The sequence below is a fragment of the Vicugna pacos genome, chromosome 17 (genome assembly GCF_048564905.1).
Source record: "Vicugna pacos chromosome 17, VicPac4, whole genome shotgun sequence".
Lineage (NCBI taxonomy): Eukaryota > Metazoa > Chordata > Mammalia > Artiodactyla > Camelidae > Vicugna > Vicugna pacos.
In genome coordinates this window covers 18,505,903-18,526,649 of record NC_133003.1, presented here as the reverse complement: position 1 = coordinate 18,526,649, position 20,747 = coordinate 18,505,903, and the positions used below count along the sequence as shown (strand labels likewise).

Sequence of the window (20,747 nt, the reverse complement as noted above, 5' to 3'; positions counted from 1 at the left end):
TCATAAGTTCAAAACTAGTCAAATCCACACTTTAAATATGCACGGATTATTGTAATTCAATTATTGTTCAATAATGCTGTTTAAAAGTTATGTTCTCTGCAAGAAAACAATTTTGAAAAGACAAAAACCAGTTGTTGGTGAGGGGAAGTAATTTATCACTGACATTGTTTAGAAATGCTGGAGCGTGGTGACGATAAAAGCAAGCCTGGCTTTACTCAGACTTATTATTGTTTTAAAATTCTTTGTTTCCCTTTTATTACCTGCACAGGGAATGAAACACCCCCACTGCCCGGCCCTAGGTAGGCCACTGCATGACCCCAAGTCACTTAGCAAGAAAATGTCCTAATCAGTATTGGATTTGTGGCCTCCAAACTCTGTTACTGGGGGTGGTATTGGTGATTTTCTGTAGAGTGAGGTTTTTTTGATCCTTCTGAAGGATTTTAGTTGCTTATAGCATAGGGTAGGTTACAACACACACCACTAAGAGGTAGATGGCTGGAAGTGATTCGTCTGTGTGCCCTTTTGGTGGGTGCCCTGCCACCCCATATACATCAGGCCTCTCTGCTGGAACCCCCCTCCTCAGCCCAAGCAGTAACACCAAGCCCCTTCTCCTCCTTGTCTGGGAGAAAAAGTGTTAAGAAGGGAATTTGGGTCCTGTGCTCAATTGCTCGCCTAGTCCTTATTCCCAATGTCTGGCCATCTGGTCCTCCACCTTGAAGGACCCCCACCTCCATTCCTTCTCACAGCCACCTCTTCCCTTCCTTCCTCCCCAGCAGCAGAGATCTTGCAGAGACACACTCATCCCCTGGATGCAGGAGCCTTTCACACATTGTTGATTTGATTGTACCCATCCCTGTTATGTAGGATTGGATCTCTGCGTGGTTGGCTGAAACTCACTAGCTGGGCCACTGGAGAACCAGATGGTTCTGAGGTCTCTGGCTCTGCCCTGCAGTTACTGCCTGAACAGCCATTACTTGGATGGGGGAGTTTCTCCATGGTCTCTCAGTCCTGCTCCAGCTGATTTTTATTTATTTTCTTACTCAGACTGTGGCGAGAGACTAATAGTGTTAAGAGTCTCACTCTCAGGTTTTTTTCAAACCCCCTTGAAGAGTTCTTTTTACCTTTGTGGTTTTCTTCTGCACCTGGAAGGGCAACAGGGTGAGCCCAGAGTGGCTTTGGTTTGGGGGAGGAGGATGGTGGCTGAGTGGAAGTGGAGGCGTTATGAGAAGGGGTATGGGCTGAGAAGGGGATTTGTACCAAGCAAGGACAAGGTGAGAGTCTGAGTGAGGGAGTCTTTGGAAAAAGAGGAGCATGACTGAGGTCATCTGACATTGTTAGCCCAAAAGCGAGTGGTTTGCATTCATCACACACCATGTTGTGTTTATCCATCTGAAGGGCTTGTCCTGCTAAACTCCCAATCAGGCATCTTGTCTTATTCCTCCATCTTCCTACACCCAGCACAGTTTCCAGCACATTCCAGGCCCTCTATAAACCCTGTTGCACTAATCTCAGGAGGCAGCCTCTGGTCCCAAGTGGCTTGAGAGCCAGATGCACCATCCAAAGGCATCCCCCCTCGGAAGGGACGAAGTAGATAGGACACCGTCACGGCCCCAGGAGCACCGCTGCTCGGGAAGTCAGGTGAGGGCAGAAGCAGAAGCAACCAGAGCAGAGGTGGAGCTGGGAGGCCTTCTCAAGCCAAAGAGGGCAGCTGTCACAGCAGCCACGCAAAGCCAGAGCCTCGGCAAGGGCAGAGGCGGCTGTCAGAGGCGCCCAGACCCCTCCTCATCCACAGTAGGACCTGACTCCAGGAGGACCCAGACTGCAAAAACAAAAACAAAAAGATCGTTTCTGAATGTGGGCAGCAGGCGGCTGTTACCTTGAACCTGATTGTCTGCCCTAAAAAAATCCCTACTCTCAACCCTCTGCTTTGCCGAAAATATCAACCAGGCTCAGACTTGACCCAGGGGACTCCTGCAGGGAATATCTTTCCATGGCTTGACCGCAAGCATCTTCAGTCTTAAGATGAGTAACGGACAGGCTGCCCCGGACCCGAGGAATGACTGATCTGACCAGCTGGGATGGGGTGTGTGAGCACTGGCGGCTGACGCTGCCCAAAACGTGAAGCTCGGTGATGTCTGAGAGCTTGGTTTACATTTGTCTCCACCAAACACATCTCCTTCTTCAGTGCTCCACAAGGCACACTCGTCTTTTCTGATGGTACAATACTACGATGTCATACCTGGTGTTATTACCACTTCATACCTGGAGATATAAAAAGTAAATTTTGGCCCTCTGGAGTTTCATCCAATAGTCACTATAGAAAGAGAGCTTCCCTGTTGTTGTACACAGCCCGTTTCTCTTTTTATACTATCATTTCTAAAAGGTTCAAGTGGCCCGGCTGATAACAGCCCTATGAGTTAATGGCCTCCTACTGGTCTGTATCATTCCCTTTAGCGGGAGCAGACCGCTAGCCTACTGCCTTACGCAGCCTCCTTTAGCTTTTGGAAAATGGGTTTACTGGCTCCAAAAACACCAAGCAGATTTAGTATATCTTCAACCTCGGATTTCAAGGTTATCGTGATTCAAATAAGGTAGATGGACGTGAGTTTCCAGCATGTTACACCAGGTACTTCTGTTAACCAGTCCGGGTAAATGCTGGTTATGGAGGCAGTTGCCTTGCATTTTTTTCAGCTTTTATCACCCCCAGAAGCCACCGGGAACCCTTAACTAAATACTGACTTTGTTTTTGTTTTTTGCTGGATAACTCATGCTCTGAGAGGCTTAAATTTTCCCCGGCAGAGTTGACAGTGTTGTGGCCTCTGACTTGTTCCCAATGGAGCACATTTTCATTTTTAAGTGAGAAATCTCTATCTGTAGGTACCGCAAACATGATTAGGGCCTTTCTGAAACTTCAGGCAATAACCTACCTAATCCCTTCAAAGGTTCCCAGTGTTAGTAAGTATCAAATAGTGACAAGTTGTCTTTTGGGTTTTTTTTTTTTTTTTTTTTTTTTTTTTTTTTTTGTAGGAGAGTCTTTTTAAACCTCAGGGTCAAATTTTTTACATGAAGGACACATCTGCACTGTTGTAGAAAAAGCATGGGATTCTTTTACAGCAGGAAACTGTATCCAAATCACAGATCTGCCACTGTTAGCTGACGCACCTTGAGTAGTTAATTTGAACCTCTCAGTAGTCTCTTCTCAACTGTAAAAAGGTGATGGCCACACCTACCCTCCTCCCCGCTGTGAGGATAGGATGAGGCAACTTGTCGAAGCACACAGAAGAGACTGAGTATAAATTGCCCTGTCTTTCCACAGATTCACGAATGTTAACGATGACCTTTACGTGTAAAGCAGCCATCCGTGCGAGGTGAGGGCTGCACATTTCCATCCTGCTTTGCCGGCTGAAGCCACCTAGGCAGACATTCCTTAGGCAGCACATCAATTTATTGTGTCTACCCCTCGAGTTATTTTGAGATCCAACCAAACTAAGTATGGAAAGAAGGCATGTAATGAATGGAACTCGTGTGCAAACTAGAAAGTGGAATGCCCCGTGTTATTACAGGGAGCCTGGAGCCTCCTGACACTTCCCGAAATGGAAGGTCTGTCTTTTGCCCCAGAATCAGGACTTTTTCTCAACAAACCACACCCTCTGTTTTAAGCTCAGCTGTCAGGTGTCTCATCACTGTCCACCTGGTCATTATACAATAACTTTCAAAGGAAACGTAAACTGTAAAACTGCAGTCCTATTTTGCACCAGACTGTCTAAAATAAAAAAGGCTGGCCACACCAGATCATGGGGAGAATGTGGAACACTGCTGGCGGGAGTATAAAATGGTACAACCACTCAGGAAAACTAGCTGGCAGTTTCTTACAAAGTTAAACTCACACCTACCTATGACCCAGAAATTTCACTCCTCAGTGTTTCCCCAGGAGAAGTGAAACCATGCATCTACTCGAAGACTTAGAAGGGAATGGGTACAGCAGTCTTATTCACAAAAACCCCAAACTGGAAACAACCTAAATCTCCATCAATCGAAGAATGGAGAAGCAGATGGGGTACAACTGTTCTATGGAATGCAGCTCAGCAGTAACAAGGGGAAATGCGACGGATACCCACAGTGGCATGGATGAGTCTTAAACACCTTTTGCTGAGTGAAAACAGCCAGAGCCATAAAAGTACAGACTGTGTGATTCCATGTACACAAAGTTCCAGGACAGGCAAAATCTGCAGTGACAGAAGTCAGAAAGTGGTTGCCTTTGGGGGGACTTGACTATAGTCAGGGTGAATTGACCAGAAAGAGGCACAAAGAAATTTTCTGGGATAACAGGAACATTCTAGATCTTGCTTTGGGTAATAGATACATTGGATATATAACACTGTCAAAATTCATCAAACGGAACACTTAAGACCTGTGCGTTTTATTATGTGTAAGTTATATGTCAAAAAAAAATCAAGGGAAGATACATCAAATGGTTAAGAGGGTATCTTAGCCAACTCAAAATGGATATGGCAGGAGAATGAGGAATAAACCTTTGTTACTCTAACCCTTCCGATGTGGGGCTCGTTTGTTACTGCAGCATAGTTTAGGCTAAGCTGGGCCCACACTCCCTCTCAAAGGTATCATGAGGATTAACAATCTGACATGTCACTGACTCTACCATGTGCCACGGATGCAGGTAAACAAGAAAAGATGTTGCATCTGTGTCACAAGAATGGGCTGTAATTTTTCAAAGAGCTTTCAGCGTGCCGAAAGGAGCTCTTAGAGGTTAAAAATATGGTGGCAGAAATGAAAAACTCAAGAAGGGCTGAAAGGTAAAGATGAGGAAGTCACCCAGAACATGGAATTCAGAAAAGGCTGGAGAGCTGGGAAACAGGAGGAAAGGTAAGAAGATCAGGGGACCAGTCAAGAAGGCCCAATCTCTAAATAAAAGGAGTTCCAGAAAGAGAGGAGAGAAGAAATGGAGGAGAGAAAATCATCAAAGAATGTTTTAGCAACATTTCCCAGAACTGATGGATATGAGCTGCCAATTGAAAGGGACCGCCTAAACACAATAAACAAAAAAGGACCCATGCCACGGCACATCACTGAGAAATGTCAGAACATCACAGACTTAAGCTTCCAATGAGGAGGAAACAAGTTTTATAAGAACAACAACAACAAAAAAAAAACAAATTACAGTCAAGATTATCAGCAACACTGGATGTTAGAAAACAAAACAGTCAAAATTCTGAATGAACATTATTTCCAACCCAGAGTTCTATACCAAGCCAAACTATTAGTTAAGTATGAGGGTAGGATAAAGACATTTTAGACCTACAAGTTCTCGAAAATTTGACCTCCTTACATGTTTTCCTAAGAGGCTCCTGGAGGCTATGATCCACCTAAAAAGAAGGTAAAAATCAGTAAAGAGAAGGATGTGAGTTCCAGGATCTATTGCAAGAGAGAGCGGGGCAAAGGGAACCTCTGGATGGTGGTGACAGGGTCCCAAGGCCATACCTGGGCCCCTTTAGATCAGAGCAGTTGAGAAGGCTCTGGAGAGATTTCTTCAGTTAATGAAATACCTAATGTTCTCTTACGTATTGAAATGAGATTTGTACAAGTGAGGGAGAGTTTGGTGCCAAATTACTGATAAGTACATAAGTAAGGAAATGATTAAAATGGCAGTAATTAATTCTAGGGAAAATGAAATCTTGTGCAGGAAAGGAAATTATAGCACACAAATAACATGACTATATAAATACTGTGTTAATATTGTTAACATAGTCATGATAATGCCAACACAGAATAATGATCTAACTAGAAAGAAATATGATGGTAACGATTGGGAAGACGAGAGAAAAGGAAGTGTGTGGTGTGGGTGCTGGTGGGCATGTGTACTATGTGTGTGGGTGTGGGGTGTGGGAAGGGGGAAGTGAGTGTGGGGTGAAGGAGGGGAAATCCACATCTTCCTTCGTGGGAAACCAACAAATAATACCTGGAACAGAAATAACAAGGGGCAGGAGAAGCATGTAGTTGAGTGCTGTGGAGGTAATTTTAAAGAGAACCTTAGTGAAAATTGTTATTCTGGGGAGCGGTCACAGTGAGGAGGGAGTTTTGTTTCCATAATAAGTTTTAGAAAACTATTTGATTCTTTAAACCAGTCGTTCTCAGCCAAAAGCAATTTTGCCCCCTCCCCACCCCCAAGGACATGTGACAATGTCTGGAGACATTTCTGGTTGTCACAGCTGGGGAGCCATGGGGCTGCTACTAGCATCCAGTGGGCAAAGGTCAAGGCTGCTGCTGAACACCTTAGAATGCACAGGATGGCCCTGCAACAAAGAGTTCTTCCGCCCCAAATGCCAGTGTTGCCAAGCCAGAGAAACCCTGCTTTAAACCACATGCACATAACTTTGATAAGAGACCAGTGAGGAAAGAGGGAGAGAGTAGCGAGGCTCTTGGAGTGTGTGATTGGGACTCAGTGAAGGTGAACAGGGCTGCAGAAGCAGAAGTGCTCCTGATACAGCCAGAGTGGCGGTAGGGAGGCTTTCCCGAGGTAACAATGAAGATGAGTTTTAAAGGGTAGTAAGAAATGAGCTGAATGTGGGGCTAGGAGGTTGAAAAGCTAACCATTATCTAAATCAAATCATATTTAAATTAACAACATTAGAATATATACCTCAGCTCTGAACATGTCATCTCTCTGATTAAAGCACTATTAGACTGTTTGGTAAAATTTACAAAGACATAGGCAATAAGAACTAAAGAGAGGAGTCAGCAGATATGACAACCATAAGACAATTCCCTAATTATGCTTCTAATTTGATGCTGAGCTCCCTGGAAGCCAGTTCAAAAGAAGCAGTTCTTTTAATTATATGATTCCTGTTACCAGGAAGGAAGGAGCCCATCAGACTCTCGGGGAAAATAGAGCTATCCCAGCTGGCATTAAACTTATTCACTGGAGCTCCAGACAGAGAGGCTAATAGCCCTGATGGACACATTGGCAACACCCTTGAATTGCAAAGGCAGCACCACCTTGCACAGGTGGCTTCCTCATGTGATGGCTTTCTGTTAAAGCAAAATGAATGAAATTAAAAAGCAACTCAGTGAAAAGTGATCCCCAGGGGTTCATAGTGCTGAGCCTTCTGGGGGTGACATTATAAAATGAAGTGACTCTTCTTTCACCTAACAATCAGTTATGGGATTTTATCCTGAGGAAATAGATAAAAACTAAACATACACATGTGCTTATTAGATTCTTTTACTTCTAATGGCAAAATCATAGAAATGACCTAAATAACCAATAATTGGGCAGTTTTTCCAAATTACATAAGAAATACATACATATCTTCTTATTAAAAATCCAATGTTACAGGCAAAGCTAAAATCCCTCTTGACCACCTGTACTGTCTCCTCATCCAGGCCTCCCTCCCAGAGCATCCACAATTATAAATCTGCTGTATTTCTCTCCACATCTTTTTTCTCTTCACTTACGTATGTAAGTATGTACATGTAGAAATAGCTATTTCATTTTACATAGAGACTTGACAATCAAATGGTGTCATGGTCAACAATACGGTTCTACGACTTGCTGTTTTGCTTAATACTGTATCTTGGAGTTTCTTATAGCTGTATATTTGGAGCTCCCTCAGTCTTTTTAACTGCTATATAATATTCCATCGGTGAATGTCCCATAGATTGTTTAATGATTCCAGTATTTCTCCAGTAACTATTACAGCACTGCAGTGCAAATATGGACATATGTCCCCATGTCACACTGCTGGGTCTACAGGGATGTACGATTTTTATTTTTATACTATATACTTTGTTTTAATTTACTTTTCTTTGACTACAAGTGGTATTACAAGTGATATTAAGAACTCTATATTTTGGATATTTGGACATTTATATTTCTTCACTGTGAACTGCTCAGTCATTCTATGGTGCAAATATTTTCCCCCAGTGTGTCCCTTGTCCTTTAACATTATTTACAGTACCTATTGTCAGACATATATTTTAATCTCTGTTTTTTTTTTGCTTTTATAATTTATGTTTACTCCAAATTAATAAAGATATTTTCTTTGTTTTTATTATAGTGACTGCTTTGAGGTACCAGTGTAATTTTATTCTTTTACAAATGGGAGAGACCATTCTTCTGGCCCAGTCTATGGAATAGTTCATCTTTTTCTCACTTATTTAAGTATAGAATTTCTTAAAGACTAAATTATAATATCTGTGGGTCCATCCTGTCTATGAATCTTCTATCCCTGCACTAATAACAACTGCTATTAATTACAGTTCATGGTAGGAAAGTATTTAAACAGGTGATGCTAAACTCACTCAGTTGACTATTATGTATAAGATTAATGAGTATTTTTAAAGATTAGTAAATATGAAAATGGTATAGTAAAATAAGTATATCTGTATAAAATAATGAAGTAAAAGCTCAGCATAAAACTTTAGATACGCTGTACTTTTAAGTAGATGAAAATACACATGCATCTGAACAAGGACAAACATGAGTTTGAAGAAATGAAAGTAGTTACATAAGGGTGGTATATATGCAGTCCACTTTTTCTTTTTTTAATTTCATTTCAAGCCATTGTAATATTGTCTTTCTAAAAAATTTTTCATTTGTTTATTATTTAATTATTTTATTTTGGTGGGGGGTAGGTAATTAGGTTTATTTATTTTCAGAGGTACTGGGGATTGAACCCAGGCCCTTCTGCATGCTAAGCATGTGCTCTGCCACTTGAGCTATACCCTCCCCACCGTGTTGTCTTAACAATAAAAGAAATTCACAATGTTCCCCAGCCATAAAAGGTTTTGTGCTCATTTTTGCCATCTCATGGGTTTGTTCCTGATCCATTCTTCACACCTTCTTTCTGCTTATGGTTCCAGATAAAACCTATGTGGTTGACTTGAGTAATGAGCGAGCCATGTCGTTGACCATCGAGCCACGGTCCAACAAACCGAGCACTGACTCTGTCCCTGGCTGCTTCGTGTGTTTGGACCCTTGGACCTGCAGCACCAACCTCACCCTGACACCTGGATCCAAACATAAGATCTCCTTCCTTTGTGATGATCTGACTCGCCTGTGGATCAATGCCGAGAAAAACATAAGTACGCCCCCACCCCCTTAGCTTTCTCCTCCCGAGCCTTGGGCAGCTCTCCCCTCCCTGCCCTGAATTCTCAGTGGGGCCTACTGGCTAGGTTGTAAATCATCAGAAATGCCCCCCTCAGAGCAAAGGCAACCAAAAAGGGCAGAGCAAGATGGTGGAGCCATGCCCCTTTGGGACCAGCAACCTCTTTTGGAATGTGCATCCTCTGAAAGTGCATGACATCCCCCATGTCCATGCTGACATCTCCTCTCTCCAGCCTCTGGTCTCCCTCTTGTGAAATCCTCATAGCCTTCCCTAACCTCTCCCATCCGCATGCCCCCTGCTTCAACGCTCACTGCCTACTTGTCTTCTCTGGCATGAGACCAAGTCTTGAGGCCAAGAAGTTGGGCTGCTTCCATTTTTTCCCTCTCCCTTTAACTCCCACCGGTGCCAGACATGGGCTAATCATGTAAGAAATGTTTGATCGACGGAGGGCAGCCAAACCAGTAGCCACCTCCCTGCTGGGCCACCATCATCTCTGGTGTGGCTGCTCTTAGAGCCTCCGCTGATGCAGCAGCTGAGGCCACGAGAGGCAAAGCAGCCTGCCCGAGGACACCTCATTAGGAAGCGGCAGAGCTGAAACACCAGCTGAGATCTCCCCAGCTCCACTCCCTGCTCTAACCACTATGCAGAACTGCCTCCCTACGGTCAGGGATTATGGGCAGCAGGGCTGGGAGAAGGAAAAAAACCTGAACCCTGCCTATGTGGCACTTAGCATCTCAGACACAGGTTGTCTTAGATGAGAACTTGAGCAAACAAGAGAAAATTTCAACCCTGAATACTCCTTAGAAGTTGGTCTGCCAGTTTAGCAGAGAGTGAGAAAGAGAGCAGGAGGGGAAGCTAGCAAAGGAGCATCAAGGAGTCAGGAGTGCAGGACAGAGCAGGAGAGGGGAGACCAAAGGGAAAAGCAAGACAGCCTCAGGCTGATTTGAGAGCTGGGGAGGGTGCACGTCCGGTCTCCTCCCAGCCTGGGTACCCTGAACCCCTCTTTTCCAGCCTGCACAGACCACCGATACTGCCACAGGAAGTCCTACTCACTCCAAGTACCAGGGTACATCCTCCAGCTGCCTGTGCAGCTGCACGACTTCTCCTGGAAGCTGCTGGTACCCAAGGACAGCCTCAGTCTGGCCCTGGTGCCAGCCCAGAAGCTGCAGCAGCACACGCACGAGAGAGCCTGCAATGCCAGCTTCAGCTACCTCTTGGCCAGCGCTGTCCCCGGCCAGGACCTTCGCTTCGGCTTCTTCTGTTCTGGAGGCTCCATCGAGCAGATCCGGGTGAAGCAGAACATCTCAGTGACCCTCCGCACCTTTGCCCCCAGCTTCCAGCAGGAGGCCTCCAGGCAGAACCTAACCGTGTCCTTTATCCCCCACTTCAAAGGTAACGGGATCTTTCAGTCTCTCCCCATCTCCCTGCCCCCTTAGCCTTTCTTCTTTGGGCACTTATCTTATTTTGGTTCTGTGATCATCTTAAGTTGTCAGTTTGAAGAGCAGGGACAGCTGAGTGGGCTGGTCCTCACACAAGATGATCAGTCCTGATCCTGACTTTACCATTAACCTAGTGTGGAAAATTCCAGGAGATAGAAACACAAGACTCACTGACAGTGGGAGGTGATGGTCAGTAGGCAGCAGAACAAATAATCAGGCTCGAGGCTTTTTTGGAGGCAGGCAGGGCATAAATGAGAGCTAACCAAATAGTCCCAAGTTCTGGATTCTTAAGGTGGCAACATAAAAATCCTTATGCAGACATTTTTACCAATTCTGCTTTGACAATTTGGAATGTGGTCCGGAGGGCACAGAAGAGGGACTGCTGAGAGATGAGTCTCTAGAGCATTCTCCTACACAGAGGAGCAGACTCCTCCTGGGAGGCTGGTGTCTGATCTTCCGAGACAGGAAATGAGGTTTAAACTGGTCACGGCGGTGAACTCAACATGGTTGATTTTAAAATTCACAGTCACCCTTACAGGTTGCTCAGTTCACTTTAAAATTGACCAAGACCTCTATTCAAGGCTTACTTGGTACTTCTGTTCTCAGAGGCATGGGTGGGAGGGTGATGAATCTTTGGTCCTAAGATTAAGGTCAGTCCAGGCTGCCTGGTGTCTTCAAGGCTACCAGAGAAACTCCTTCCGGGGAGTCTTCGAAAATAAGATACACCGTCCTCAGAGTGAAATGCTGGAGTTTTAATCTCACCTGAAGGTAAAGGGTGAATTAGTTGACATGTCAGAGGCCTTTTCAGCTTTGCTGAAATTCTGAAACTTGCAGAATTCTAAATTCTTGAATTTTTCTAAATCTCCAAAACAGAGATCAGTTTATACCAATCCCACTGCAGAGCAGGGCATTAGGTGGATATTAGCTCCACTGAGGGCATTTCTGAAAGGAAGCCAGGATAAGCACTGGTTTGGCAAACTGGCCTGTTTTTGGTTTGATTGTTTGTTTGGCTGGTTGATTGTTTTTTTTTTTTTTCAAAAAGCCAGAGAACCTAATCTGAGACTCTAATCTTGTGTTGACCAATACAGTAACCACTGGCCACGTGTGGCAATTTAAATTATATTAATAGTAAACAGAATTAAAAAATCGGTTCCTCAGTCACACCAACCACATTCCAAGTCTTCGCAGACACGGCAGCTACGGCTACTCTGCTGGCCAGTGTGGATCCAGAACCTCTCCATCACGGCAGGAAGCGCTTTCTGATAGCACTGGTCTGGACAGTGTAACATTGTCTGCTCCACCCTCCTGTTTGCTCCATCTTGATTGAGTGAAACAACATCTATATGGATTCTCCTCCCTTTCCTGCAGAGGATGGTGTTTTCACAGTGACCCCCGACAGGAAAAGCAAGGTCTACCTGAGGACCCCTAACTGGGACCGGGGCTTGCCGTCCCTCACCTCGGTGTCCTGGAACATCAGCGTGCCCCATGACCAAGTGGCCTGCCTGACCTTCCTCAAGGAGCGGACTGGTGTGGTCTGCCAGACGGGGCGTGCTTTCATGATCATCCAGGAGCAGCGGTCCCACGCTGAGGAGATCTTCAGCCTGGAGGAGGAGGTGCTGCCCAAGCCAAGCTTCCGCCATCACAGCTTCTGGGTCAATATCTCCAACTGTAGCCCCGTGAGTGGCAAGCAGCTGGATCTACTCTTCTGGGTCTCACTTACCCCAAGGACTACAGGTAAGGCCTTTTGGTGGGTGGTAGTGGGTCACAAATTGGCAGCTGAGGGGTCACGAGCAAGCCTGGAAGGCGAGTCAGAAAACATGAATTTGAGTCCTGGTAGTCCATGTATCATTCAGCTATTGCAACAATAATGCTGCATAACAAGCACCCCAGAACTCAGTGGCTTAAGAATGCCATTTATTATTGCTTGCATGTTGGCTGGGCAATTCTGGTGAGCTGGACTTGTCAGGGTTCATTCAGTCAAGCACTTGTGGGCAGCTTCAGGTTGCCTAGAAAGCTTTGTCAGCCTTGGCTGGGCCCTCTCATGTGTCTGGGGACAGCCAAGATCAGCTGGAATAAGTTGGCTTCCTTGGCTCTCCTCCACATGGTCTCTTCTCTAGCCTGGGCCTGTGGCAGAGGCAGACAGGTCTTAGAGAGGCCGGGGGAAGCACACAAGGTCTCCTGACACATCGGTTAGAAATTTACACGCCATCCCTTCAACAGCATTGGTTTGACCAGCCCAGATTCACGGGGTGGGCAGACTCCACCTTCTGATGGGAGGGGCTACAGAGTCACACAGTAAAGGACATGGTTCAGGGAGAGGGCAGAATTGGGGCATTTTTGTAGTCTATCTACTATTAATCTCTCTCTGACGTAGGAGGAGTCTCTTTACTCCTCTGATCTTCCTCATCTTCCTCGGTAGAGAGCAGATGATGTTAACTATGCAGTGAAAGTATCACTGGGGATTTGGTGTTGGTGATTAAAATGTGGGGACCTGAAAAGTGTGACACAGATACATGGTGCTGGGATTTTTTATTTAGCGCAATGAAACGCTGGAATCTATGAATGCCCTAAGTCACAGTGAATGCCCTCAGTCAGAGGCCTCAGAGCCACGATGAGGATTTCGCTTTTCTGCCCAAAGTGGCAGGATCCACTGAAGCGTTCAGACAAGGAACGCACGTGTGGCAGGGCAGTCTTTGGTGGGGCCATGCTCACTGTTTATTCCAAGAGAGTCACAGAGCATCGCCGTGTTGGAACCAGAAGGGACCGTGCGTGTTGTTCCCACGGCCCCGTCCCTCTCTGGCAGTCAGGGAGATTGCGTGTCCACCCGAGGCCACGCGGCTGGTGAGCAGCAAGAGCACTGACTGCAGCCGGAAGCCGCCAGTGAACAGCTCCCTCACACTCTCAGATTAGCGCCTGGATTTTCTTCCTCGTTACATTCATATTCTGTCATTCATTTCTATTCCTATTTTCTCTCAGTCTCACCTTCTGTCTTCTTGTTGGACAAGCCAGAAATTCTAAATCCCTCTTTGGTGCAGGGCTCTCTGATTTATTTTCTTTTTCCCTTTGCACAAGTGTAGGAGAAGGGGGGCAGCACACGTGGAACCACCCTCTCCTAACTCCCTCACCTCTGGCCTCTGACCCCCTGCTCTCTCTCCTCCACCCTCTGCTCTTCTGTCCTCAGCACTGGCTGTGGCGATGGGGGGGAGCACAGCTGGGCCAGGCCAGGGGTGGCCTTTGGAGTAGGTCTAGTAGGTCCCCCAGTTTGTTTTAGGTTCCTTTCACTACCCCTAGGTTTAGTGGCTTAGAGGATGACCATTTTGCTTGCTTGCAATCCCGTGGGTCAGGAAGTTGGACAGGGCCCGGCAGGGGTCCTGTCTCTGCTCTGAGATAATCCGGGGCCTCAGCCAGATGCCTCGAACAGCTAGGGGGCCCTGGGATAGCTCACCTTGGGGCTCACTTTTGACTGGGAGCCTTGGTTTGTTCTCTCCACTTGGCTGCTAGGGCTTCCTCACAGCGTGGTGGGCTCAGCATATCAGACTTCTTACATGGTGGCTGGCTTTTCCTCAGAGAGAAAGGGCAAGAAGCTGCCAGGTTTCTAAAAGGCTCAGCCCACAACTGCCACAGCCCAGATTCAGAAGGGAAGGAAGTAGATTCCCCTTCACGTGAGGAGCAGCGTGTGCATAAGGGGAGGAAGCAATGGGCTGCGGCCATCTTTGGGGACCGTCTGCTCCAGTTCATCACCAGCCTAACCCCACACATCTCCTCGTCTCCCTCCCTTGTGTCTCTGCTCACAGACCTGACTGTCATCATCCTCACCGTGGTGGGAGGTGGCGCCTTACTGCTGTTTGCCCTCGGACTCATCATTTGCTTTGTGAAAAAGAAGTAGGTGGAATTTCTCAAACTGTCTTCACTTGATCTGACTCCTCCTTACATCACACAGGCCAGAGCTGTTGTTAATTGTTGACTTTTTCCCTTGCGTTCCATTTTCCCCCCAAAGATCAGTCAATGTTAAGTAATAGTGCCAGATGTGAATTATGTTTGGAGGGGAAAAAAATTCCATACCTAGCAGGGAAAAAAAATTATAGATGTGTGGTGACATTTTAGCCTGCAGTTTTTAACGCAGCTGCCTCAGCACGAGTTCCCTGTGAATCATTTACTGTCCGCTCATTAGACTGGTCATCACAGGGGTGAGCTTGGCAGGAAAATGCTCACATAGGCCCCGCCAGGCCACGCCCCTCTCCATCACCTTGAGGAAAATGCACACATGCTGCCCAGCTCAGTCCCCTCCGATTTCTTAAGCAAACAGTTTATGTTATTTACTGGACTTTAGACAAGCACCAAAAACCAGCCCTGTGGGCCAGAGGAAGGAAGACCCAGTTAACTGACTCAGTTTCACCTTCCACCCACTCAGGTTGACAGCTTCTGTTTTACAAGAGGAAAGTGTTGACTTTCTTAGATGGAGTACTGCTACCAGATTTCATCAATTCTGCTCAGATTTCTGATTAAAGCCATGTTGCGGGTGGGGGTGGGCATCTATTTTCCTTAGCATGATTTTACCTTCCAAACAGCTGGAGAAAAAAAATTTTTAATTAACTGGGGCTGCAAGCAAACAATTACAATTCCTAACCAGCAGTGAGACTGCCTCTGTCTCCGTGTATGCAGACGGGCTGTCCTGCGGCAGATCCAGGGGGACGCTTCTCTGTGAAATGGGAGTGTACACATCTCTCATGAGGAGGAGGACTTCTTGTAACAAAATATTGTTTTATTGTTTCTTGCAGGAAACTTTCCTGTCAGGGGTGCACAGTGTGTCCCACCCAGATGGGAAAGCATGGCATTAACACGGGGCCCCAGCTTCCTCATCAGGAGGGAATTGGGCGAGGCAAGGGGGTGGGGTGGCCAGCACATGCCTCTGTCTCTCAAGTGCCCCAGTCCTGGCCTGAGAGTGACCAGCCCGGCCTTGGGGTGGGGGAGACCACTGGCTGGCAGACAGGTTTGTGTAAGACCCATCCATCTTCAACTTGGGATTGGAAGGCAGACAGGTTCTGCAGTGAGAAGGACGGAAGACACTGAATTTGCTCATTAACCATTTATTTCCTGGGGGCCTCCTGGGTGCTGGGAACCAGGCGAGGTGCTGGGGATACACCCGTGAGCAAGACAGTCTGGTCTCCCGCTGTCTGTGGGGACAGAGGGACTAAAGGGGCAGGCAGGTGAAGAGTCGGTGTCAGGGCAGCCTGAGAAGAGCCTGGTGAGGACAAGCAAGGAGCTCGTGGGAGGGGCGTCCTCACGGGGCGTCAGGCTGGTGCCCTTGGAGCCCGCCACCCTGGCCAGGGAACTCAGTGTTACAAACTACATGCACTGGATTTATTTTTATCTCTGAAAAGGGCAGGTTCACAATTAGTCAACCACCAGCTGTGCATTATATGGTCCATTATGCTAATTGAGCTAACGTCCTCCATTTGAATCTCTGGTCAGCTGAAAAGTCAGCGTCCCCTGCTTTCCACTGGTGGAGACGGAGGACTTTGTTTTCCAGGGCAGGGAGTGCTGATGCCCATCCATGTCCAAGTACCAAAGAACATTACAAACCAAACGTTAATGGTTTACAGAGGAACTCGGGCACCCCCACCTTATTTCTGTCTTCTTTTTAGCTCTTTCCTTAGCTGGAGGTCACTGCTGAAGGGACTGGATCCCTCTGCTAATACTGAATTCTGCTGTCCCCAACTCCAGCTAGAAACTAAGATGCAACTCCCCATCCTGAGTTTTGTATGTCGTCCTTTAGACTCTAGACAGTCATAGCCTGTCCTCGTGTAAAAGTGGGATGAAGCATTAACTGTGAGAAAGAACTCAGAGACTCACAGAAGGTTGGGCTGGGCTACCAGTGCCTGATGTGGTTGATTTGAAACGCTACCCGTTTCTGGTAGGAAAGAGGGGTTGTCAGATGTCTCCACCATTGGATGCCACGCAATTATCGAAGCAAATTCAGGGGCAGATGGTGTTAACAGTGACCTCTCTAAACCACTGTCTGCTCCTCTTTCCACCTTGGAAACTAGAGGCAGAAGTTGGTCCCTTCTAAAAGTTTGCTAGTGACAACAGCTTCAGTTTCATACACTAAGCGATCTGAGGGACTTAGGGGAAAAATGGTCAGAAACCTGAAGGATCGGGCAGGTTCCAGTAGGGATGTACGAATGGTGCACCTCTGAGGTCATTTCTTCCTGACCTCTGTCTTGTTCCCTTTCTCAGTAAGAAAAAGAAGATCAGCAAGGGCCCGGCCGTAGGTATCTACAATGGTAACATCAATACCCATATGCCAATGCAGCCAAAGAAGTTTCAGAAAAGACGGAAGGACAACGACTCCCATGTGTATGCCGTCATCGATGACACCATGGTGTACGGGCACCTGCTGCAGGATTCCAGCGGGTCCTTCCTCCAGCCAGAGGTTGCCACCTACCAGCCCTTCCAGGGCCCCATGGGCGACTGCCCCCCCTCCCCACCCCCTACCTGCTCCAGGGCCCCAACCGCAAAGCTGACCACAGATGAGCCATCCCCTGGCTCCCCTCCTGAGTCTGAGAGCGAACCCTACACCTTCTCCCACCCCAAAGACACGAATATAAGCAACGGGAACACGGACATTCCCTTGCTGGACACCCACAAGCCCACAGAGCCTGGGGAATAACTTGGACCCACTCCAAAGACTTTGCATAAAGCAGGGCACTGAGACGCCCTTTGGGGTTCCCAACCCGAAATCCTAAAAGAAGAGGAGTTGTGTGGAAGGACAAAGAGGTTTTCCTGGACACCACCAACTTCTTCTGATTTCCAAGTGGACCCATTCCGATGATGAGACGTTGAAAATGAATTGTGATCTGGGTACAGTCATCACAGTGCATGTCCTTCTAAACTCAGGTTGGCTTGTAACCAGCCCATAGTGAGAGGGCAGAGGCTCAGTCACCCAGGACAGGGTTGCAACCAGCCCTAGATTTGGATTTGGAGTTAGACTTCTTCAGGTTGACATTTCCGATCCCTAGGAGCCCACCCGAGGTCCCTGCTTTCACTGGGGTCCCCTGGGTGAAAATGACAATGTGCCTTTTATTATTATCATTATTATTAATATTTATTTGGTGGTCCTGTGTATTTAAGAAGTTGAATGTCTACCCACGCAGCTCTTTTCACCTGACATAGTGACAACTCATGCTGACTAGTTAGACAGCTGGGTTTTGACTTCTGCTGACCACTAGATAAACATGTGCTTGCCCCCTAGGAGGTGGAATAGGTAATCTGTCCAGCCAGAAAAGGCTGTGTGTGTGTTTGAAGGCACTGACGCCCACCTGCTTTGACAAGAGCCCTCCTGGTTCTCTCGCTCGGCATGTGGTTATCCCACTGCAGAAAGACATCCTCAGTCCCATTGTCCTTTGACCTAGAAATAAGAGACGTTTCCTTGAATTGCCATGTGTGGCTCTCCCAGCTGCAGCGATACTTTGGCATTGAAACAGAAACTGAGAGAATATTTTCATCCTCTAAAAACATTTAAAAATACACCAGAGAGTGGCCACCCATATTCGTTTCCTAATGCGACTGAAGCAAATTACCACAAACATGGTGGCTCAAAACAGCACAAATTTCCTACCTTATGGTCCTGGAGATCAGAAGCTCAAAGTGGGTTTCACTGAGCTAAAATCAGCGTGTCAGCAGAGCCTCCTTCTGGAGGCTCCGGGGAGAATTCGTTTCCTTGTCTTTTCCAGCTAGTAGAGGCTGCTCACCTTCCTTGCCTCCGATGGTGGCCATGTGACATTCCTGCATCCCTCTTTTACTTACAAGAAACTTTCAGTTATAAAGGACCCTCCCAGATAATACAGAATAATCTCCCCATCACAAGATCTTTAACTTAATCACACTGAAAAGTCCCTTTTGCCTTGTCACGTAACATATCCAGAGGTTCTGGGGATTAGGACACAGATCATTATTCTGCTGACCACACCTTCCTGCCCCTGCAAGAGAGACAAGATGATCCAGCCCACAGGTGTGCTATGCTTAGCCTGCAGCATCTTTCTAAAGAATTAGTTCCCAACATTTAAAATTATAAAATGTTTACATAAATATCCAGGTCAGAAGATCAGACCACGCTGGAGCTCACATTCTCACTGAGCAGCAAGTGGCTGGAGTTGAAATGCAGCTCCATCATTAGATGGGGCATCTGGCTCACCAGTTCGCCGCAGGCCCCGCCGCTCCCTGTCGCCTCCCACACTGAGGCCGAGTCTCCGTTGCTACTGGTCAGTGCCCTGCAGATTTGCTTCTCTCATCATGAAATGGAAAGTTCGGAACCCGTATCTCATCTCAAATAAGAAGACCAGCCTCGAGGCTAATGTGTGCTTCAGGAAAGATTTTTTTACACACAGCCCACATCCTTCATTTATACTAATTACCACTTGGCTCCTGTGGGTGTTTGCCTTTATGGACCCTGCTCTCATCTGGGAGAAGAGGGATTGTTTTGTGACTTGTCAGCACAGTCCCAAGATCAATACTTCTGTGGCAAAACCTTCTTTAAATAATAGATTCACATCTATTGTGTTCAGTGACTTCCCCTTGGAAACACACTGCCCAGACTTGTCCACCATGAAAATGAGTTGTCTCCATGAAAATGAGTTTTGCAATCTCCTAAATGCTGTGTTCCAAGGTCTGTTGAACTCTCTCCAGAAAGAAGAGTATGTTGTGTTTTTTTTTTACTTTTTTTGTTGTTGTTTTACTTATGCCTTCGGTGCTGCCTGTGACACTTTTACTTCTGAATGGCTGGCTCTGTACAGGGACCCTTGGCCTCTTGACCTGAGATGCTGGCAAACCTCCCCCATGAAGGGCCAGAGGAGGGCTGTGGCTTCCTTCCCTCTGCTGAAATTGTGTCGTTATTTAAAGTCACCGTTGAAGCTCTGGCCCTCCATTCTCTGCCTTCCCCAACCTCCTGGCCTCTTCTGAGGGTCACTCAGCCAGTGCCCTGCATCCCACCCCAAAGTGTGGCTGTCATCACACATGTCACCGTTACTTACAAGGGCCCCACGTGGCCATCTTTTAATGGAGAGCTCAAAACTCCTGGCCAAGATGTGGTCTTCCTGAGATCTCAGGTGGACTTAATGTCTCTGAAGACACGCCTCCTTGAAGGGGCCAGCCCGACGTACCCCTGGCACTTTTCTTTAAAGCCTGGTCCCCACTTCTGTAAAATATTTCAGGGTTGCTGGAAACCAAACATGTTTGTTGAAGCCCAGCTTGTGCCAGCACGGTGCCCTCCACGCTGGCTCTGCAGATGCCGGGCAGCCCTTGCGCCCATCTGCTGTGGCTGTGACAAAGCCCGGCTCAGACAGGACTGAATAATGCTGCGGTCATTTTGCACGGGAGGGGGACGTCCCAAGGAAGAAAGAGTCAAGGAGGAAAAGCGTTAAGTCCGTGGGACATGACTTTGGTCAAGCTTAGGACTGGTTTGTGTGGATCTGCAATGCTTCACTGGAAATAATTTATTTGTTGTAGATAATTTTTAGGTAGCATTTTATTCATTTCCTACACTTTTTTAAATAAATATACAGTAAAAAAAAAAAAGACATCAGGTTGTTTAAATGCTTTGGCTACTTGTCCCCTGGCTCAGCAGAGGCCCAAATGTCCCAGCTGTTTACTGGGACAGGTTCGACATGGCTCAGCAGATGCTGTCTTCTCTGTGTGGTTCTGGCCCAGCAAGCCGGGCTTTGGGCTGCCAGTGGGTGACTCAGAGGCCAGAGTTTCTTTGGTTCTGTTCTTACTGAGGCAACTTGAGCCCCCTCTGTGTGAGCCCCCCAATACCTGACCCCCACAGAAGCCTGGGGCCACCCTTGCCACTGACTGCTCTGAGCCCAGAGCAGGCTACCAGCCGCCAGAACAAAAGCAAAGGAAGTGCATGGGGAGAGGGGAGCTCCAAGTGGGCCCCCACCACCCACCACCCCCTTGGACAGGAGACCCAAATGCATGGAGGAGGCCCGGTGTCGCTGTGTGACAAACCAGCCCAGACCTTAGTGACTTAAGAACAGTCATGTATTTTGCCACAAATCTAAGTTGAGCAGAGCTTAGCAGGGATGGCTTGTCTCTGCTCCGTGGGGCCACTCTGAGGCAACTCAACTAGAATCCCATTTTCAAGATGGTGGATCACACAGCCAGCAAGTTTGCACGGGCTGCTGGC

General features: G+C 47.0%; 1 protein-coding gene across 2 annotated transcripts in view; it reads left to right on the top strand.

The window, feature by feature from the left end:
- Positions 1-20,137, top strand: part of CDCP1 (CUB domain containing protein 1) — a 56,618-nt gene extending 36,481 nt beyond the window's left edge. The window contains exons 5-9 of one of the 2 annotated variants that reach the window (XM_072941106.1): positions 8,881-9,102; positions 10,137-10,517; positions 11,933-12,298; positions 14,359-14,446; positions 16,802-20,137. In XM_072941106.1, coding sequence (XP_072797207.1) covers positions 8,881-9,102; positions 10,137-10,517; positions 11,933-12,298; positions 14,359-14,446; positions 16,802-17,234 — 1,490 coding nt within the window. In that variant the 3' untranslated portion in view covers positions 17,235-20,137. The remainder of the gene's footprint in view (positions 1-8,880; positions 9,103-10,136; positions 10,518-11,932; positions 12,299-14,358; positions 14,447-16,801) is intronic. The other variant, XM_072941108.1, reaches the window with a different exon arrangement.
- The last annotated feature ends 610 nt before the right edge of the window (positions 20,138-20,747 follow it).